Source organism: Anolis carolinensis, chromosome 3 (genome assembly GCF_035594765.1).
Source record: "Anolis carolinensis isolate JA03-04 chromosome 3, rAnoCar3.1.pri, whole genome shotgun sequence".
In the NCBI taxonomy this organism is placed as follows: domain Eukaryota; kingdom Metazoa; phylum Chordata; class Lepidosauria; order Squamata; family Dactyloidae; genus Anolis; species Anolis carolinensis.
The window spans coordinates 19,536,602-19,558,056 of NC_085843.1; the positions used below are offsets into that span (position 1 = coordinate 19,536,602).

At 41.5% G+C, this 21,455-nt stretch overlaps 1 protein-coding gene across 1 annotated transcript in view; it reads left to right on the top strand.

Annotated features, from left to right (window-relative positions):
* endod1 (endonuclease domain containing 1) overlaps positions 1–16,033 on the top strand; it is a 28,235-nt gene extending 12,202 nt beyond the window's left edge. Inside the window, exon 2 of the mRNA XM_008108080.3 lies at positions 10,422–16,033. Coding sequence (XP_008106287.1) covers positions 10,422–11,543 — 1,122 coding nt within the window. The 3' untranslated portion in view covers positions 11,544–16,033. The remainder of the gene's footprint in view (positions 1–10,421) is intronic.
* The last annotated feature ends 5,422 nt before the right edge of the window (positions 16,034–21,455 follow it).

The window sequence follows — 21,455 nt, forward strand, 5'->3', positions numbered from 1 at the left end:
CAAGGAAGAGGAGGAGGAGGAATTCCTTGCTAGTTTTGTAACATTTATTCTTGTTGCTGTCATTTCCAAGTTGCTTTGTGTTGCTTATTTTGCATTTAACCTTCAGGCGGAGAGACAGTGAATCACTCGAGGCTGCCTGGCACACTTTTATGAAATTGTCTGGTTCAAACATGCATGCTCATCACTGGATATCTGCAGCATCAGAAGACAAGGGGTGTTGTAGTTTGGCAATGCATCAGCACTATTTGGTAGAGAAGTCTAAAGACCATGTAAAACTCCAGCTTCCATGACCGGATAACACTGAGCCATGGCAGTTAAAGTTGTTGTCAAAATGCATCAATTCTTTAGTGTAGGTCAGTAGTTCCCAACCTTTTTTTGACCATGGACCACTTTGACCAGGGACTACTTTGACCAGAGATCACTCTCCAACCTTAGTACCAAAAGGGTTATGAAAGAGTTTTTGGTCAACTTTAGTTTTGGTTTGGTTATTTGGGGTTCTGATTCAGAAAATTGCATTGGATAGACCACATCAGCTCTAGTTTCTGATACAGAACATATGCCATCCAGTAGTTGCCTTCTGCTTGCTCACAGAAAACCATATTTAATCATCTAGAGCTGCAGACCTTATTTTAGATCTCCTGCCCCACCAGTGGGCTGTGGACCACAGGTTGAGAACCACTGGTGTAGATGAGTTCAATGGGCATGTATGAATGCAAACCATCAGCCTTGAAAACCAGCTGAAATTTGAGACCAACTCACCTTTGGAGTCGTTCCGTAATGCAGAAATGTGAGTCAGTTCACATATTTAGCTTCCATAAGGAGAAGCTGAGCAATGTATGTGAATGAATGCCAAGTGTGCAGTAATGGAGTCCAAGAAAGCCTAAATGATATGTAAATCTGGCTTGGATGAAGGTCACTTTTGGGATTTCATGTCTCAAGGGCAGCATCTAATTTGATGCCCCAATCTATTCTGCAGTCATTAGCAAAGTGGTTGTTGCCATAATGGCCCTGGCCCACATGTATAGGTGCCCACATCCCTCTATAGAACAAGTTAAGGATGGGTGGGTACTGTTTTTTAAGACTATGGAAAGTCTTCTCTAACCTATTGCCCTCCAGAGTAGTTGGACTGTAATTTCCAAAATTCTTGCTGTGCTGTTGCCCAATGAATCTGTGAGTTATAAGGCTGGGTGTGGGTGCCATATTGATTTGACCGGACATGTGTCCTATCCTCCACCTGAACCTTTCCGCATGCAAAAAGCATGTCCTCTCTCCTAGGTACTTAAGGACTCATTAGTCTTTCAACATGCAATATTTCTTAGCAGAGTAATGGATATAAAATCTTAATGACGGCATGAGCAAGACAAAAAGGACTGCTATTTGCAGAAAAAGAATAGCCTCTGCTGCTTTCTATCCTGTAACATAATAAAAGTGTCAAGAGAAAAAGAAACCTTTAGCTGTATTCTGATGCCTCTATAGCAGTGATGGGGAACATTTATTTTCCTTGTTGAGGCATATATTGCCTAAGTTAGAATTTGCTTGGGATCTGCTTTCCAGCAGTAAGCAAAACCAAGGAGGAAAACATGGAACATATTTACACAGTGGCTGGCATCCTGCTATTGCTATACACAGACATTAAAAGTGCATTGGGTTTTTTTTGATGTTTCAGATGCCAATATAATTGGACTTGAACATCCACAGTTTTTGATATATATGAAGAGTCCTAAAATCAAACCACTGAGGTACCAAGGGCCCCTTTGCCTTCTGCAATGAACAAAGACATGCAAACCCTTGATTCACTGCATTTATGTGGAGTCTCCAGTGGTGCAATGGGTTAAACTCTTGTGCTGGCAGGACTAATGACTTGAAGGTTGGGTTGCTGACCTGAAGGTTGCAGGTTCGAATCCAACCCAGGGAGAGCATGGATGAGCTCCCTCTATCAGCTCCAGCTCCATACGGGGACATAAGAGAAGCCTCCCACAAGGATGGTAAAAACATCAAAACATCCAGACATCCCTTGGGCAATGTCCTGTCCTTGCAGACAGCCAATTCTCTCACACTAGAAATGACTTGCAGTTTCTCAAGTCGTTCCTGACACGAAAAAAAACTGCATTTCTGTACTGTTTCTACATTTTAATGGATATTCCATTTCTGGTGGAAAACAGAAGGGGTGGGGTCTGAAAAACATTTGCTGGTGACCCCAATGCAGACTGATGATATGACCTATGGAGATCTCCAGAGGATCTTTGTGGATCTTGGTAAGCAGACCCTGCAAATGATTCTGCTTGATGTACAATGTCCAGTATCAATCATTCACCATGATCATTGCTTATAATGGCTGGAGGATACTGGGTGTTATAATTCAAAATAATAATGCAGGTTCAATATCCCTGATCTGAAATGCTTAGGACCAGAAGTGTCTTCTCCTGGATTTGGAAATGCCTGCATTTGTGTATATGTATATAATGAGATATCTTGCAGTTGGGACCAAAATCTATACAAGAAATTAATTTATATTGTATATACATCTGAAGCATACAGCCTGTTGGTAATTTTATATACAGTATTATTAAACCAGTGGCACAGTGGGTTAAACCGCTGAGCTGCTGAACTTGCTAACCAAAAAGTTGCTGGTTCGAATCTGGGGAGTGGGCTGAGCTCCTACTATTAGCCCCAGTTTCTGCCAACCTAGCAGTTTGAAAACATATAAATGTGAGTAAATCAATAGGTACCGCTTCAGCAGAAAGGTAATGGTCACATGACCTTGGAGGTGTCTATGGACAACGCTGGCTCTTTGGCTCAGAAATGGAGATGAGCGCCAACCCCCAGAGTCAGACACGACTGGACTTAGTGTCAGGGGAAAACCTTTACCTTTACCTATTACTAAAAATGTGCATGAAACAAAGTTTGTGTACACTGAACTGTGAGCCAACAAAGAGATTACTGTTTTAGCCACTCATCTGGATAATTTTGGATTATTTCAGATTTCCAGATAAAGGATGCCTGACTTGTTTTTCCAAACTGTCAGTTTTGCCATGAAGCATTGTCTGTTAACAGAAGCCCTGGAGTGAGCTGACATCAAAAGATTTCATCAAACAGAATCCCAGAGATTTCATAATGCATTGGAAAAACAAGGTCTTCATTTCTGACGGTTTCCCTCTAGAGACTGCTGTCTATCTTAATTAAACTTAAAATCAGGCCTTCTGGTTGGCGTTGCAGGGGCTGGAAAGAAAGGTGGGACAACAGTGTGGGTGCAGGCAATCTCTGTGCAACCAGCCAGTTGCAGAGCAGCTGGAGCAACCCAATTGCCTTTGGGAGTGGCATGAATATCTCTCCCTCCTCATTAACTTCAAAGGCATGAAGGGCATTGCCAAGATGCCTCTTTAACTGGAGGTGCTCCATCTATGCAGGGCATGCTTCAGAAGAAGGAGAACACTATCAGTCTCTTGCATGGTTACCGGATTAGCAACACAGTTGAGTTCCAACGGAAGTGGAAATCAGCACAGTAGCATCACAGAATGGTAGAGCTGGGAGGAAACTCCAGAGATTATTACATGAGGGATAGGGTGCATATTTGCAGCTGGTTAACAGTGGATGTTGATGCTGTTTTCCAAGTGATATCATTGGCTGTATGTTGTGACTCAACTTAGAGTGACTCTGATGGGGATTGTGGGATTCAGGTTCCTGATGTTCAAGATGATGGGATTCAGGTTCAAGATGACTCTGATGGGAATTATGGGATTCAGGTTCAGAGTGTCCCTGCTGTGAGAGATGAGGAGCAGGGAGACATTCCCACAGCAGGGTATGGTGTTGTTGATACTGAAGATGATATCAAAGCTAGCCAGGTGCAAAGGGAGGATGCTGCTAATGAGCTGTCTGGCCTTGACGAAACAGAATCTCTGGATTGAGCTGGCCGTTTGGAATTTCGGCGCAGGGGTGTTAGAATAGCAAACAAGAAAGAGAAAGAGGTCAGAGGCCAAAGAAATGCATTCATGCTGTGCAGAGAATATTAAAGGGTGTGCTGAGAGAGAAATCTTTGTCAAAAGCAACGTCTCGTTTTGGAGTATAGAAGCTAGCTCTTGCTTCCTGGATTACCTTGCAGCCTTGTGTATTCAAGTTATGGGACTTTGTCAAGCATTCATGGAACCTTGTTTTATGCCTTATGTTTTCTTGGATTATTCTTTATAGCCTTGGTTTTGCAACAACCTTTTGGATCTTTACTTTTGCTTTTTAAGAACTATTTATTTTCTCTTTCATAATAAACTACAAAAGACTTCAACCTGTGACAGTCTGGTGTGTTCAGCAAGGTGAAGCTAACCTGAGGTGCGACTCTGCACCTTGTAATGCATGAAGAACCCTGTGAATAGGTACTTGAAAGTGCCTTGTTCCAGTGTTGACAGTGGTGCAATAAGTCGCTAGTGAGATTGGCAGAATCCATGTGTTGCTGTAGGTTGTTTTCTCTGCTCCACTTCCCTGTCCCAAACTATGGCCCTTCAACTTCTGAAAAGCAGATGGAGAGGTCCCCAACTGCCTAGCTATTTCTTCCCTTTTTTGCCCCATTCACTATATATTCTATACACATAATAAAAAAACTATAACCTCCACCACGCAGGAGATAGCAGTGGCTTTCCCTCCAATGTACATTGCAGGTTATAATGAGTGCCACATCCCAGGGTTCCTTTCTGTCTCCATTGGTGTGGAATTTGCATGACCCTGCCCACTGGCCTTTCCTATTCTTTTCTACGCTGCATAGCAAACAGAGGAATAGATCAGCAACTGAACAGGGTTTTGGGGGACTGACTAAACAGGATGGAAGTTGTAGTTCACCCTGCATCAAGACACAGTCTTGTGACCCCCACTGACAATGGGCCTGAACCACATTTAGCACAGAGAACCCCATGACTAGGTTTGGGGGGGAACGATCTTGATTTTTAGGAGTTGTAGTTAACCTACATCCAGAGAGCACTGTGAACCCTCATGTTTGGCACTGGTAACTACCCCACTGTCTAGCACAGGGGTCCTTAAGCTTTTTAAGCAGAGGGCCAGTCCATGGGTCCCTCAATGTGTTGGGGGCGGACGGGCGGACTATAGTTTGGAAAAAAAAACCTGATCAAATTTCTATGCACAGTGCACATGTCTTATTTTCTAGTGCAAAAAAATGAAAGAACAATACAGTATTAAAAAATAAGAACAATTTTAACCAACATGAACCTATCAGGATTCCAATGGGAAGTGTGGGCCTGCTTCTTGCAGATGAGATAGTCAAGTTAATTAGGGTTGTTGTTGTTGTTGTTGTTGTTGTTGTGTGCCTTCAAGTCATTTCAGACTTAGGGCAAGCCTAAGTCTAAAACTGAGGACGGGGGCCAGATAAATGACCTTAGGGGCTGCATCCAGCCCACGGACCGTAGTTTGGGGACCCCTGGTCTAGAAGCATAAACGTATGTTTCTAAGACTGGAAATTGCAATATCCATATTTATTGTCTCATCTATATTTATTATGAAGATAGACATAGAGAGAGCACATGACAATCAGGAACTGCATTACTGCACAACCACCAATTGGAAGACTAACAAAAAGATGAAAAGTTCTTACAATAAAAATAAAAGTGTGGGCATGGACTACAAAAGGCAAAACAAAGGTTGGGAGGAGTTGTCTGCAAGATGGTGTGGTCAGCAGATAGCACAATCTGTCCTGACAGAGTGCTTTTAGGGGGATTGGAAGAAGGGCTATGCCAGCATGATTTAGCTTTATGTAAGAAAAAGTTTGTGACACTTGAATATGCTAATATACTAGAAGCTGGAGTTCATTTGGATCAACCTCTTATGACATTCCAGCACAGGGCTATTCTTTCTAAATACAGTAGCACTGGATTGCTGTTAGTTTTCCGCACAGTATGGCCATGTTCCAGCAGCATTCTCTCCTGACGTTTCACCCACATCTATGGCAGGCATCCTCAGAGGTTGTGAGGTCTGTTGGAAACTAGGCAAGTGGGATTTATATATCTGTGGAAGGTCCAGGGTGGGAGAAAGAACTCTTGTCTGCTTGAGGCAAGTGTGAATGTTGCAATTGGCCACCTTGATTAGCATTGAATGACCTTGCAGCTTCAAAGCCTGGCTTCTTCCTGCCCGGGGGTTGGCTACAGTAGGGTTGTTCAGCTTCTCCTGAAACATACCCAGTGAAGGTTTGTCCATCATTTCCAGAGGCAGTTTGTTTTACAACTGAACAGCACAAACAAGGGCGTTTTGCCTACATTTAGCCAACACATTCTTCCTTGCAATTTTCACTCATTAGTTTGTTGACTTATTATGTTTATAGTGTTTTTCCTTCAATGAGATTAAGGTGATATGCATGGCTTACCTCTTCCTCGTGTTATATCTTCACAACAATAGTGAACTAGGCCAAGCCCAGGTTGGCTGGTCCAGAGCTATAATGAGTTTATGACTCAATGAGGATTGAATCAGACCTCTTTACATTCAGTGTCTGAACACTGCACCACCTTGGCATGCCCTCTTCAGTGCAACAGAAATCATCTCCATGGCACATGTGACAGCTTTCAGGTGGCTATCAGGTGTTCCTTCTTCCCTTCTCCAAGCTAAACACTTAATTTTTGAGGGATGTAGGGAGTATTCTGTCCTTGAAATTCTGCCTGGATTATGAAAGGGAGTAAACCAGGCTTTCTACTTCATGAGGGTTGGGGGTACAGGAACACAATGGAAATGGCAAAATGGTTTCTAAAACCCCCACGATTTTTAAAAACTCTTCTCCAGAAATCTCTACTTCCTCCAGTTCAGCTTTGTGGTTAACATCTGCTAAAAATTTATTACAGAGTCATACTGGGGAACCAAGAGTCACGGTGGCACAATGGGTTACACCCTTGTGCCGGCTGAACTGCTGACTTGAAGGCTGGGTTGCTGACCTGAAGGTGACCAGTTCAAATCCACGAGATGGGGTGAGCTCCCATCATCAGCTCTAGCTTGTGGGGATATGAGAGAAACCCTCAGCAGGATGGTAATACATCCTAGCACCCCTTGGGCAATGTCTCTGTAGATGGCCAATTCTTTCACACTAGAAGCGACTTGCAGTATGTTCTCAGGTCGCTTCTGACATGATAAAAAAAAACTGGGGAGCCTAGAGACACCTAAAAAAAAGCATATTCATCAGCACTGTTTATCAAATCTGCAAATGTGGAGAGTTCATAGTAATGGAGACAAGAGGATCTTATGTGATTTCTTTAGGACTCTCTAGGCCCTTCAGCACAACTATGCAAAAGGTAATGCCACAAATCAGTGCTATTAGAGAAAAGAGAATCTTTAATAATGTTCAGACTCCTGTCACTTAGGGGCCTTCCAAATGCACTTTATCCTAGGATCTGATCCCAGATTATCTGCTTTGAACTGGAATATATGAGCCTCTACTGCCAAATAACCTGGGATAAGCAGATAATCTGGGATCAGATCCAGGGATATAGGGGCAGTGTGCAAGGGCTGTTAAAGGTAAACATTTTCCCCTGATATTAAGTCTAGTCATGTCCGACTCTTGGGGTTGGTGCTCATCTCCATTTCCAAGCCGAAGAGCCAGCGTTGTCCGTAGATACCTCCAAGATCATGTGGCCAGCATGACCGCATGGAATGCCATTACCTTCCCGCCAGAGCGGTACCTATTCATCTACTCACATTTGCATGTTTTCAAACTGCTAGGTTGGCAGAAGCTGGGGCTAACAGCAGGAGCTCACCCCCTCCCCAGATTTGAACCACCAACCTTTCAGTAAGCAAGTTCAGCAGCTCAGCGGTTTAATCCACAGTGCTACTGGGGGCTTAGAGACTTGAAAATCACAAGCAACTGTCAGAAACCATTGCTTCCAGTCACTACTATACAGAGTTGAGCAAGAGTAGTGTTATGACTGGATCGTTGATTAAGGAGCCTGGGAGACCAGAATTCAAATCTTAGCACAGTCATGAAAGCCCACTGTGCAAGTCATACTTTTTCATCCTTAACAGAGGACAATAGCAAAGCTACTCTGAATAAACCTTGTCAAGAAGACGATAGAGTCGCCATAAATTAGAATAGATTTGAAGTCCTATAACAACAACAAGTAGCATGGAATATTTCAGTGATAATTTTGGAATTAAGCCCAATCATTTCTGAGTCATGGATGAAACATTCCTTCTTTGATAGTGGAGCCTCGTGCAGGTGAGGTGTTGTGTCTTATGGCATTCCACTTATCTCTATGCCCAGTTGAGCTGTTCCATAACCAAGGCTTGACACATACCTGGATGAAACATAACAATTAAACTCTTAAGAGTGTCATTGGGAGAGATATCCTACTGCGAGGTAATTTATGTGGGGCAGACACATTCCTTCAAGTGATTCAGCACAAAAGCTGTTTTAGTCTGTGGAGCTATCAGACCCAAATGGTGTATATTGAACATAACAGTGGGCCTTTGGTATCTGTTGTTGCTTGTTTCCAGAACACGCAACAAATACCAAAATCTTTGGATACTTAAGTCTCATTATATGAAATGATATTGTAAAAGTATGTCCCTTATATAAAATGGCAAAAATCAGGTTAAATTAAAATGAAGACTTGCCTCGTTCAGCGTTCTTGTTTCCTCCAGTGGACCAAGAGAAACCCATAGATTAACTCCAACTTGGATGGAGATGAAACAAAGTTGACTAATAAAAGTTAAGTAGTAGAAAGAAAGGGTGTGGATGGGAAGCAGAACTTTTGAGACTTACTAATATTTTTTGGGCTTCAGTTTCAGAGGTTCCAGTCCATCTCAGAATAGGTCCTTGAAAAATTTAGTTGTATGATGCAAATTTTCAATTCCAGATTTTAATGAGTAGAAACAGTGGGAAAACTTTTCCTTGGGCATCATTTTGCCAAAAAAGTGACAAATTGCATGTATTTATCTTCATTGAATTGATCTCAGGGCAATGTGTATTATTTCACATTAAAAAAAGAAAACGGCTCATTTTTGAGATCCATAAGTTGAACTCTATCCTCTTCTGTTCTGTTGTATTTGCATTTTTGTGTAGATATGTAGCCCCAGCAAAGGGTCTAAAGATAAAAATATGCCTCACTGCACAAAATATGACCCTCCGGTCTACATTTTCCTGTTTAAATGGCAGGCTTCAATGGTAACTGAAATGTTTCATACAAAACTTGAGTGTAGTTTAATTGATAGTCGTGTTTTAAAGCTTTCAGGAGAAATGCTAACACTGTAGATAGGACTGAAATAGCAGCCCCATAGTATTCTCCCCAGTGGGATTTGAAGCTAAGATTAGTCCTGAAACTGAGCAGGAAGGTAAGTAAGCAACAAATAATAAGTTTGGCCAAAGGAACTACCAAGCCCAGCATCCTGTTCATAGCACTTGTCAAGACGAGATAAAGTTTGTTTCAGGTATCAGTATTTCATAGCAACTCAGATATACGGAAAAGAACATTGTCTGAATGAGCAATATCTAATGCAGTGGTTCTCGACCTTTGGGTCCCCAGATGTCAGATGAGCCTTCAACTCCCAAAAATCTTAATAGCTGGTAAACTGGCTGGGATTACTTGGAGTTGTAGGCCAGAACACCTGGGGACTCACAGGTCTAATGAATATGTGGTAATCCACATTTAAGGCCTATGTGACCAGCACAGAATGTAATCAGATATTGTTTGTTGTTTACAAGGTTGTTCTCAGGGTTTGCACTGTAGCCTGGGCACGTAATATCGTGATTACAACATTTTTGATGTAGCGCAAATGGCAAAGTTCAGCAAAACAATGCAGGCCATGGGTGAGATGTCAGTTACTGTCAAAATGGAGGCTAATTTTACAACAGATCAACTGTATGCCAATAACACCAGAATTTTGGAGCTGACCATTTTTGGGTTGTTGTCTGGGCTGTCTGGCCATGTTCCAGAAGCATTCTCTCCTGATTTTTTGCCCACACCTATGGCAGGCATCCTCAAAGGTTGTGAGACATGAAACAATCAGGGCCAGCTAATAATCTCCCAACAAAGGATTTTCCCAGGCAGGGAGCAGCCTAGCTTTGAAGCTGCAAGGCTATTCAATGCCAATCAAGGTAATCAATTGCAGCATTCATACTTTCCTCAAACAGATAAGAGTTATTTCTCCCACTCTGCACATTCCACAGATATATAAACCCCACTTGCCTAGTTCCCAACACCTCACAACCTCTGAGGATGTTTGCCATAGATGCAGGCAAAACATCAGGAGAAAATGCTTCTGGAACATGACTTTACAGCCCAGAAAACTTACAGCAACTCAGTGATTCCAGCCATGAAAGCCTTTGACAACACACTGAACATTTTTATTTTGGAATCTGTGTCTTTTTCAGGAAATATCTGCAATTCTAAATAAGGATCCAGACTGTTGTTCCGAGTCTTAATTGAATATCCGACTTTTTCTTTTTTCAGATTGATGATCATGAAAATGGCTTAGCGGGGATGATGCCTGAAGCCGAGATTGCTGATTCGGTGAACAATTTAGGAACAAACCAGGCCCTGACTTCAGATTACATAGACTCCGGCTATGAGGCTGGTCAGTTAAATCCCAGCTCCCTCCAGAAGGATGACCATCAGTTAGCCACACACTCACTGACCAATACCTTCCCAGTGAAACCACCTCTTCAGGATGTTTGGCACTGGGAGATCGAGAACCTTGTGAGCCATGGTTTGGCCCCTCACTGTGCAAATGGGAAGGACCTGTATCTAATTTCCGGAGCCGTTCCTTCTTCCCACAAAGTGAACGACAAAGTGGCCATCCCTGAATCTTTGTGGTTAGCGGCCTGTTGCGACGATGGCTCTAACGCCTGGTCAATGGGATTTATTAAAGAGGCAGCTGCTGAAAAACGTTTGGAAGATCTAAGCGTGGAAGAGCTCGAAAAGAAGCTTCCAGAAGGAACCCGACTGTTTAAGAACAACTGCGCCCAAGACAGACATGATCCCAAGAAACTAGAGCCCGTGGCGAAATCTGTCAAAAAGATCCAGGGTGAAAAACCAGCCCCACAATCGAAAAAGTCCTTGCCGATGCCACACCAAGCCCCAAAAGAGGAGGAGTGTGGCTTTATGAAGAAGCTGTTTTATTTCGTTATTACCCCTATATGCAGGCTTCTGACCTTTGCAATTTACATGGTGGTCCAAATATTGAAATTTATCCTTTACATCTTCACGACTCTTCTGCACATGGTTATCACAGGACTGTGCACTTTCCTCAAGTCAATTGCCACGGTGTTGATGCACGTTTTCACCAGCCTGATCCGGGTCCTGGTCAACATAATGAACGGCCTTGCCAGGAATATCTACCGAGTCCTCATGGTTGTATATAGGATTGTGTGCGTCCCATTGAATCTCCTTGTGGATATTCTCTCTTTCCCTTTCTACGTCCTGGGTGCCGTTCCCGCTCTGCTCCACGACATCGCTGCAGGCGTCAGTGGGCTCTTCATGTTGCTCATCAACGGCATCACAAACTTTGTGAAGTGCCTCAGTTGGCTTGTTACGCACATAGCCAAAAGTATTCTTCCTCATATGTCCACTTAATACTTGAAACAAAAAAAGAGTCAACGATGGCAATGCACAATTCCTCTCCTTCCAAAAAATCCCTGTGAAGCAATACTTTCCAAATGCATTGCTAATCTCCAGCTTTTCCGATACGTATTTATTGTGGTGCATTATCAGTGATGAACCAATGTTCTGGTAACATGGGTGAGCTACATGAGCCTCAAGGAAAAAATTATGACCAAATAAAATATTAAAAAACAAAGAGTTCAGCTTCAGTTGGCTGATTGAGCCTCCAGTATCATGTCAAGCCAGAAAAACACAGTTTCTGAATTATGAGGGAAACACAAACTGTTTTGACTAGAATGTATGAAAATGCATATATAGAATATATTAAAAATATGTATATAGAGTATTTGAAAATACAGATATAGACTGTAAGAAAATATGGTTACTGGCTTTTCAGTGGTGAAAGGATTTTGGGGTTCTTTGTACTACACAAGGGTTGGAAGGGGCTCCAAGACTTCGACCAGAATCCTATTTGGGAATTACATCTTCATAAGCGGACTTACAACGACATAGATTAGAAAGGAGCAATTTTGCAATATTCAGTTGAGAGTTGATGTTGCATTACTACATAGCGGACCCAACAATGTGATAGTCACGTAATAGGACAGACATATAATAGTACTGATGTGCAACAGCATGTACATCACATCAGTCCTGGTGCAAATTGGAAGCAATGTACTTCCGTCACTCTTGTAATGTCCTGTTACACATGGTCACAATTCATAAACAAGGTTTCTTAGCAGCTCTGCTACTAGGATTCCGGCTAATTTTTTTTTAGGGTAGATACACTGTAGAATTCATTCAGTTTGACACCACTTTAACTGCCATGGCTCAGTGCTATGGAATCTTGAGAGTGTGGTTTACGTGGTCTGTAGTCTTCTCTGCAAAGAGTGATGGCAACTCATTAAATGACAACTGCTATAATTACATAACATTGAGCCGCAGCAGTTAAAGTGGTGTCAAACTGCATTAATTGTATTGTGTAGATGCACCTGTTGTCAAGAATGAAGGCAATGTGTTAACTAGTCCTCTTTGTTAATGAGAGGGGCATAGCTCCATAGTATAGGACTAATTTTCCATGTTGAAGATCCCAGGATTTAAACCCTGGGGGAACTTAGTGATGTGGCCTGACAAAAATAGACATGTGATCTCCACGAGTCTGACAAATGGTCTCTTTTATTGTAAGGATTTAAATGCAGCATGTCCCCAAAATGTATGCACACTTATGATTCTGGAATGGCTTTTTTTGCTATTTTTTTTTCTCACGTGAAACTTGAAGTGCTTTGATAATTGCTGTGCAGGGTCAGCAGTTTGTTTGGTAGGATGCCTTTGTTCAACCACACCTGTTTTATTTTGCATGGCTTTCAAAGCAGCAAAGGAAGAAATACAGCGTGTTCCAAAAGCCCTGAATACACCCTTAGTAGATTTTCATTCTGGAATTTTTTACACACACACACACACACACACCCTTAAAAGAATTAGAAAATCCAATACGAGAGAAGTATTGTAAAATGACAAGCAAAGTGAGTGGGTTACTGTGAGTTTTCCAGGCCGTATGGCCATGTTCCAGAAGCATTCTCTCCTGACGTTTTACCCACATCTATGACAGGCATCCTCAGAGGTTGTGAGGTCTGTTGGAAACTAGTCAAGTGGGGTTTATATATCTGTGGAAAATCCAGGGTGAGAGAAAGAACTCTTGTCTGCTGAATGTTGCAGTTGGCCGGCTTGATTAGCATTCAATATCCTTACAGCTTCAAAGCCTGGCTGCTTCTGCCTGGGGGAATCCTTTGTTGGGAGGCCCGGAAAACTCACAGCAACCCAGTGATTCCGGCCATGAAAGCCTTTGACAATACAGTTTAAGTGAGGTTTGCAACTCTGTGTTTCAACAATGCCAGAAACACACTGCTGTGTGCAGGGGTGACAGTTTGAACCCCTTATACTGTAATTTAAGATGCAATTTCTATCTCTGATTAAATCCTTATTGTAACATTTATTCTTTTCATATAAATGTATTTATTTAACCTTTAATAATCACCATCACTGTTCAAGGGTATATACATTTGGGGGGGGGGGACAATATGTATTTGCACTGTGGATTAGCCTTTCCTTATCTCCCAATAAACAACTGAGGAGATGCATTTTGTTATTGTTTTATGGAACTATCAAGTATTGTCCCATGTGAATGTTCACTGGGAATAAACGCTGGTGTAACACCATGTCAGAGACTGTGAATCTTTACCTCTACTTTGAATTCACTAGGAGGCCTTAGGCAAAAAAAAAATTCCCATCTCCCTGCTGCAATCTCCCTGCTGCCCTACTTCCTATAGTAAAGATTTTGATAATATTGACTTAACCTGGCAAAGTTGAAAGGAATGCAGCTATGTAAGACATGTGCTGTGCTTCAAGCACAGAAAAGTGCTTTGCAAACATAACTACCTTATGCTGCCTTCTGCAGCATTAGGGGCTCAATTTTCAGAAGGTTTGGATGCTTATGGACATTCCTCTGTTAAAATTCTTTTCATGTCAAGAGCGACTTGAGAAACCGCAAATCGCTTCTGGTGTGAGAGAATTGGCTGTCTGCAAGGATATTGCCCAGGGGATGCCCAGATGTTTTCTTTTGATGTTTTACCATCCTTGTGGGAGGCTTCTCTCATTTTCTCACATGGAGCTGGAGCTGACAGAGGGAGCTCATCCATGCTCCGTATTACTCCCCTCCGAACATCTATCCTCTAGATTACCCCTTCCAAATGTCCCTGCCCATAGTGGAGTACTCCTCTGTCCCTCTCACTCCGGGTTTTATCTCTGTGTTCACGCGGCCTGCCCTTGCTTTATTGTTTTTTTGATTTCTTGATGTTCTGTTTATTATTATTTATTGTATTTTAAATGGTGTTATGATATGTTGTTTCTATATTTTATTATGTTGTATTGCTCTGGGCATGGCCCCATGTTAGCCGCCCCGAGTCCCCATTGGGGAGATGGTGGCGGGGTATAAATAAAGTTTTATTATTATTATTATTATTATTATTATTATTATTATTATTATGCTCTCTCCGGGTTGGATTCGAACCGGCAACCTTCAGGTCAGCAACCCAATTTTCAAGTCATTAGTCTGTACAAGGCTTTAACTCATTGCACTACCGGGAGCTCCAGGTGGCGCAATGGGTTAAACCCTTGTGTTGACTGGACTGCTGACCTGAAGGTTGGTTGCTGACCTGAAAGTTGCTGGTTCAAATCCATGAGACGGGGTGAGCTCCTGTCTGTCAGCTCCAGCTTGCAGGGACATGAGAGAAGACTCCCAGCAGGGTGGTACCCTGGGCAACTTCTCCGTAGACGGCCAATTCTCTCACACAGGAAGCAACTTGCAGTATGTTCTCAAGTCGCTTCTGACATGATAAAAACGTGTATGTATTTTTAAGTCCAAGGAAATGTGTTCCAAATCTGCCTCTACTTACTGAAGGGATGATAACAACTCAGGATATTTTTCATTGAAATTTAGTTATCTGCTCTAGATTTGTGTGGAACATTTTTACACCTCAGATGACACCATCCAGGCAAAAGGAGGAGATTGACAAGACTTAAGGGAACCCTACTTTGCAGAACTACAAAAAAATAAATAGAAAGTTGAAGGTGTGGTGCATCCAAAACCAGCCCCAATCAGGTGAAAAGGGGAATGGAATAGGATAGTGATTCTCAACCTGTGGGTCCCCAGGTGTTTTGGCCTACAACCCCTAGAAATCCCAGCCAGTTAACCAGTTGTTAGGATTTCTGGGAGTTGAAGGCCAAAACATTTGGGAACCCACAGGTTGAGAACCACTGCAATGGAGTATCCTAAAAAGGGCATGGTTAACTGACTAGATGATTTGCGGTGGTGCAATGAGCTAAACCCTTGTGGTAGCTGAGCTGCTGACCTGAAGGTTGCTGGTTCAAATCCATGAGATGGAGTGAGCTCCCGTCTGTCAGCTCTAGCTTGCAAGGACATGAAAGAAGCTTCCCAGCCAACACATCTGGGCGTCCCCTGGGCAACATCTTTGTAGTTGGCCAATTCTCTCACACCAGAAGCAACTTCACTTCATTTCACTTTATTTCTTAATTAGTCGCTCTCCACCAGAGTGCTCCAAGTGACTTACAATTTAAAATATCATTCCACAATATAAAAAACATTCAAAGTAAAAACATTCAGTATGTTCTCAAGTTGCTTCTGACACGATAAAAAAAATTGATTAGAAAAGTGAAAAGGAGTTGCCTAATGCTGCAAAAAGGTTGCAGGTCCTGCTTTTCGAGCTTTGTTTTGGTTCTTTGCTTTGCTGCTGCTTTTCTTGCTGTTGTATTATATCTTTGTTTAACAATTTGTATTTATTCATCTTTATTTATTCATTTTAAGTGACGACTCTGAAATATTTTATAACGTGAAGAGCGGCTTAGAAATATACCATATAAGAGAATAAATCATTTTCAAATCATGAGTGAGACTTCTCATAGGAACGTTTCATTGATTGTGTGTTCTTGCACAGCAGAGGGTTGGACTGGACGGCCCTTGTGGTCTCTTCTAACTCTATGATTTGATCATTCTCATTGTTGAGGATAACAGCTTATTTTCTAGGCTATATGTGGTTGTGATTCTCCAGAAGTTGCCATCATCTACTTTCCATGTAAACAGCGTGCTTTAGAAATACCAGCTTGACACATGACAGTTCAAAAGCTGAAGCTTTTATTGATTTAGAGACACAATGACAAGTCAACCCATACATCTTGGTGTTATGACCCAACAAGGGTTTATTACAGCAATGCTACTTAAAGGTTCCTGGATTGGTTTTGGTGTACGAGACACTCGCTGCTGGTCCTTGAAGTTTCCTTGACAAGAAGAATTGTAGCCAGTGGGCAGAATAATGATTGTTTCCTACTCACTCAAAAAAACAATTGCTGGTTCCTCACATCAAAATGAGAAGCACGGGATTAAAATATTGTTGCTGTTGTTTTGTGCCTTCAAGTCATTTCCAATTTACGGTGACCATAAGGCAAATCTATTGTAGGGTTTTTTGGGACCGAAAGTTGCCCAGCTCATCAATGGGTTTCCATGGTTAAGTGGAGAATCAAACTCTGGTCTGCAGAGTGATAATCCAGCACTCGGACCACAACATCCCATATTATGAAAAGAGGCAATATCTACAAGCCAATCTATAGCAGAACTCTTTCTGCATCCCCCTTCCAAAGTCTACCTGTTTTAAAATATGTAATGCAAAAGAGGGAACAAGCTTCTCTTTTGGTACTCCAGAGACTAGAACATGTACCAATTGAGTCAAATTGCAAGAAATAAGGTCCCTTCCCTTCAGGAAGACCTTCTTAACTCTAAGACAGTGTTGATTTTGATACTCTTTTAAGCATGAAGATAAGAAATATAAGGAATCCAAGCCTGAATTCCTGATGAATGTAAGAAAGGTTTCCTGCTTTGCTATCAAGTTGCAGGGGCATTTTTGGGGAGTGACTACATGCAACCCTTCCCCTTTAGTCTGCTCCAGGTGGGTATTTGTTGCACCAGACTCAATAGAAATGTTACTTCTTGATAGTCTCTTACTAATAGCTAGCACAGAAGGGCTCCCTTAGCTTCCTGAAATATAACAACTACTTTTTTGGATAGCAAACCTAAAACAGTGGGTTGCTGTAATTTTTCTGGAAGCATTCTCTTCTGATGCTTCACTCACATCTATGGAGGGCATCCTCAGAAGTGTGAGATGTTGTAAACTAAGCAAGTGAGGTTTATATATCTGTGGAAAGTCCAGGTTGGGACAAAGAATTCTTGTCTGTTTGAGGCAAGTGTGAAGTTTGAGGCATTTAATGGCCTTGCAGATCAAAGCTTGGCTGCTTCCTGCCTGGGGGAATCCTTTGTTGAGAGGTGTTAGCTGGCCCTGATGGTTTCATCTCTGGAATTCTCCCGTTTTGAGCATTCTGCTTTCCATAGAGGTCTGGTATTTATTCTTGGGAACTTTGTTTCACTTAATGGAAATAGAACTAATATTTTCCCCTGGAAACAAATAACTAAACATATATTGTCTCAGAATGTGAAGTACTGATTGATCTGTTTTCTTCAACCACTTTATTACTTTACCCTTGAGAAATGTTAAGATAGAAGGAAGGAAAACAAAGCTTTTCCCTCTCCTGCCCAAGATGTTAGAATGTTGATACCGAGGAGATGCCTTTTCCTAATCTTTTCAGCAGATACAGAGTTTTGTATGACCATTCAGTGCATCATAGAGTGTGATAGGAACACGGAGCCACCGCATGAAGATCTTCAAGCATGCTCCTTGGTGACACATATGTATCTTCCTTAGTTACAGTACCATCAGCTTTCTGCTTTGCTGGTTAGGGGCAAAGGACATCCTAGAAGAGGTGTTTTCTCTCTCTCTTATACTTGAGAGAATACCTCTCTAAGAATCTCTAGGGCCTCTACTGTGACTCAGAGATCTACTTTTTGGGAGCTGATTATAGAGTTGTGCTGGAGGAAATTCCTAGAAAGAAATATCATGCAAATAATCAAATCTAGAAAAGTGAAACCTACAAGTGAGGTTTGCATGTGTAGTCATTTCAATTTTTTGTTCATCTAACTTTGTTGCAGATTAAATGCTGCATTGATAACACAGATACCCATTTTTACTGCATAAAACACATCCAGCTATATCTCAGAATATTGCCTGGAGGAAAGAGCCTTCCATTTCAGTTAAATAATGTGAAGAAGCAGAAAAACCAACATATAATTTCAGGACAAATTCTTAGCTCATCATGTTAGCTCACCTGGTTTGAATGCACAAGATGGGGTGAGCTGCCATCTGTCATCTCTAGCTTGCAGGGACATGAGAGAAGCCTCTCAGCAGGATAGTAACACATCTGGGTGTTCCCTAGGCAACGTCTCTGTAGATGGCCAATTCTCTCACACCAGAAGCAACTTGCAGTATGTTCCCAAGTCGCTTCTGACATGATAAAGAATACAGTAATTTAAAAAATCTTAGCTCACTTTGGCTAATGGAGGAACATGAAGAAAAAGGCAATAGAGGTGAACCAAGGGTTGTAAATCTGAGGCCAACAGACTTTGAATAAGTGTACTTAACCTTGGAAGCACGCACTTTGGATACATTTTATTTGTATCAAAACATTATTCCGCCTTTAAGTTAAGGAGATTTAGGCCAGAATCCTATTGGTGTCATGCACTGGGAGAGTTCTCACTCCCACTTTTACTTTTAAAATAATCATTGAAGTATGGATGCATTTAGCTCACAGTTGTATAAATTCTTTCCACAAGTGTAACCTTTTCAATTGGACCTAAATCCCTAGCTATTCTCGATTACGTTAAGCTAGAACTGGCAAATCAATTGAATGCCCCTATGTAACCGATAATTGATTCAGTGAGTCTACTTTAATTGGGAAGAACCGAAAGGATGGTGCATAACTATTTGTCCCTGACTTCAGTTGTGCCACTTTCTTTGGTGCGATTAAAGAAACAGCCACTGTGCCTGCCCCATTGCACAATGGAACAAGAAGCAAGTGTATTGTGCAACTGATTGCACATCTGCCAATGCCGATGTTCAGCTGATGGGCGTTACAGCACAACACTGTGTAACTATGTGAATTTAGATTTATATCACATGAGCACAGCGTAGGATCTTAGCTTTGGTGTTAAAACCCAAGTAAGCAACTTTGGGACTGAGAGAAATAAATTTGTAGCATACGTTTTGTAGCCTAAGTCTTATGTTACAAACTTATTTCTTCTGGTCTCAGTATCCCTTTGCATACAGAAAACAAGAGTAGGCAAAATACAGGCCCCCAAATGTTTCCATAATTGCTCTTTTCCTGGAAAACAAAAGAAAACCCAGGGAGAGACCCAATTGCCACTCCTGAAGTAGCAATTTCCCCTTTAAGTAGGTCACAGAGCCCCCCCCCCCCCACTCCACCAAACACACATATATAAACCTATATATATATAGGTTTTTTTTAAAAAAGCCAGAATTAGACTTTCAGCCATTTGTTTGTTTTACTCCTCTGGAAGAATTTTTGCAGTCCTTGCAAATCCTAGGGAGCACAAGCAGCTGAATATTGCCTTCTGGGCCCACCGAACGTGCCCATTCCTGTTGTAAACCAAAATTCTTGTGGCAATATAAACAAACATGTATGTGCTTTCAAGTTGTGTCAACATATAGTGATCCCCATGAATTTCACAGTATTTTCTAAAGCAAAGAATACTCAGAATTGAGTTTGCCAATCTCCTCCTCTGAAATGTAACCTACAGCACTTGGTATTTGTTGGCGGCCTTCCATCCAAGTACTATCAAGCGCTAGCCCTGCTTCATTGTAAGGTCTGGTAGATCTAGGTCAGGCATGGGCAAACTTTGGCCCTCCAGGTGTTTTGGACTTCAACTCCCACCATTCCTAACAGCCGGTAGGCTGTTAGGAATGGTGGGAGTTGAAGTCCAAAACACCTGGAGGGCCAAAGTTTGACCATGCCTGATCTAGGTCACATGTCATTCTGAATGCCCATTGTTCGAATCTGGCCTATGTCGTCATTTGATGTGGCCCTCCAGATGCTGGGTTAAAACTCCTGTATTCCTCATCATTAGACAACATTAGAGCTGATGGGAGTTGTGACACAGTAACATCTGGAAGGCTGCAGGTTGTTTTCTTCAGTCAGGATAGTGATATTTGAATGTAAATACAAGGCTTGTGAATGTGATGTCTGACTTTAAAATGTTCTTTAATCTTTCCCCAAGTTCAGAGCCACAAGTGTGGCTGGGTGCAATTCCCACTATCCCCAGTTCTCATTGTGGATAATCAAAAGAGATGAGAGTTGTCATTCAATAACATCTGGGGACCCAAGCTGGATAAAAACTAAAGAGAACTGAATACTATGTAAAAAATTATAGTTGGTCTTCTGTATCCATGGATTCTTCATCCATGGATTCAATGGTCCTTTTGAAAGCAACCACAAGGCCAATGTGGTCCAATCTAGAGCCTTCCGGAGATTTAGGAGTACAGTAGAGTCTCACTTATCCAACACTCGCTTATCCAACGTTCTGGATTATCCAACTCAATTTTGTAGTCAATATTTTCAATACATTGTAATATTTCGGTGCTAAATTCATAAATACAGTAATTACTACATACAGTAGAGTCTCTCTTATCCAAGCTAAATGGGCCGGCAGAAGCTTGGATAAGCGAATATCTTGGATAATAAGGAGGGATCAAGAAAAAGCCTATTAAACATCAAATTAGGTTATGATTTTACAAATTAAGCACCAAAGCATCATGTTATACAACAAGTTTGACAGAAAAAGTAGTTCAATATGCAGTAATGTTATGTTGTAATTACTGTATTTATGAATTTAGCACCAAAATCTCATGATATATTGAAAACATTGACGACAAAAATGGCTTGGATTATCCAGAGGCTTGGATAAGTGAGGCTTGGATAAGTGAGACTCTACTGTAGCATTAAAGTGTAATGAACTACTTTTTTTGTCAAATTTGTTGTATAACATGATGTTTTGGTGCTTAATTTGTAAAATCATAATGTAATTTGATGTTTAATAGGCTTTTCCTTAATCCCTCCTTATTATCCAACATATTTGCTTATCCAACATTCTGCCAGCCCGTTTATGTTGGATAAGTGAGACTCTATTGTATTTACTTCCAGTTTTCCTAAGAAGCTAGTACCCCCTTGTGTTCAGATTAGGGAAAGCATAACTAATTTCAGCTCTTTTTAAACATTCTGCTACCTCTGTTTGTAGGAATAATGGGCATGGTCCACCAAGAGTTACAACATTTTTACATTCTACTGGTTATAGTCATAAATAGCTCGTCTTGAAAAACATGCACATGGAACACCACATGTGTGTTTCTTTTT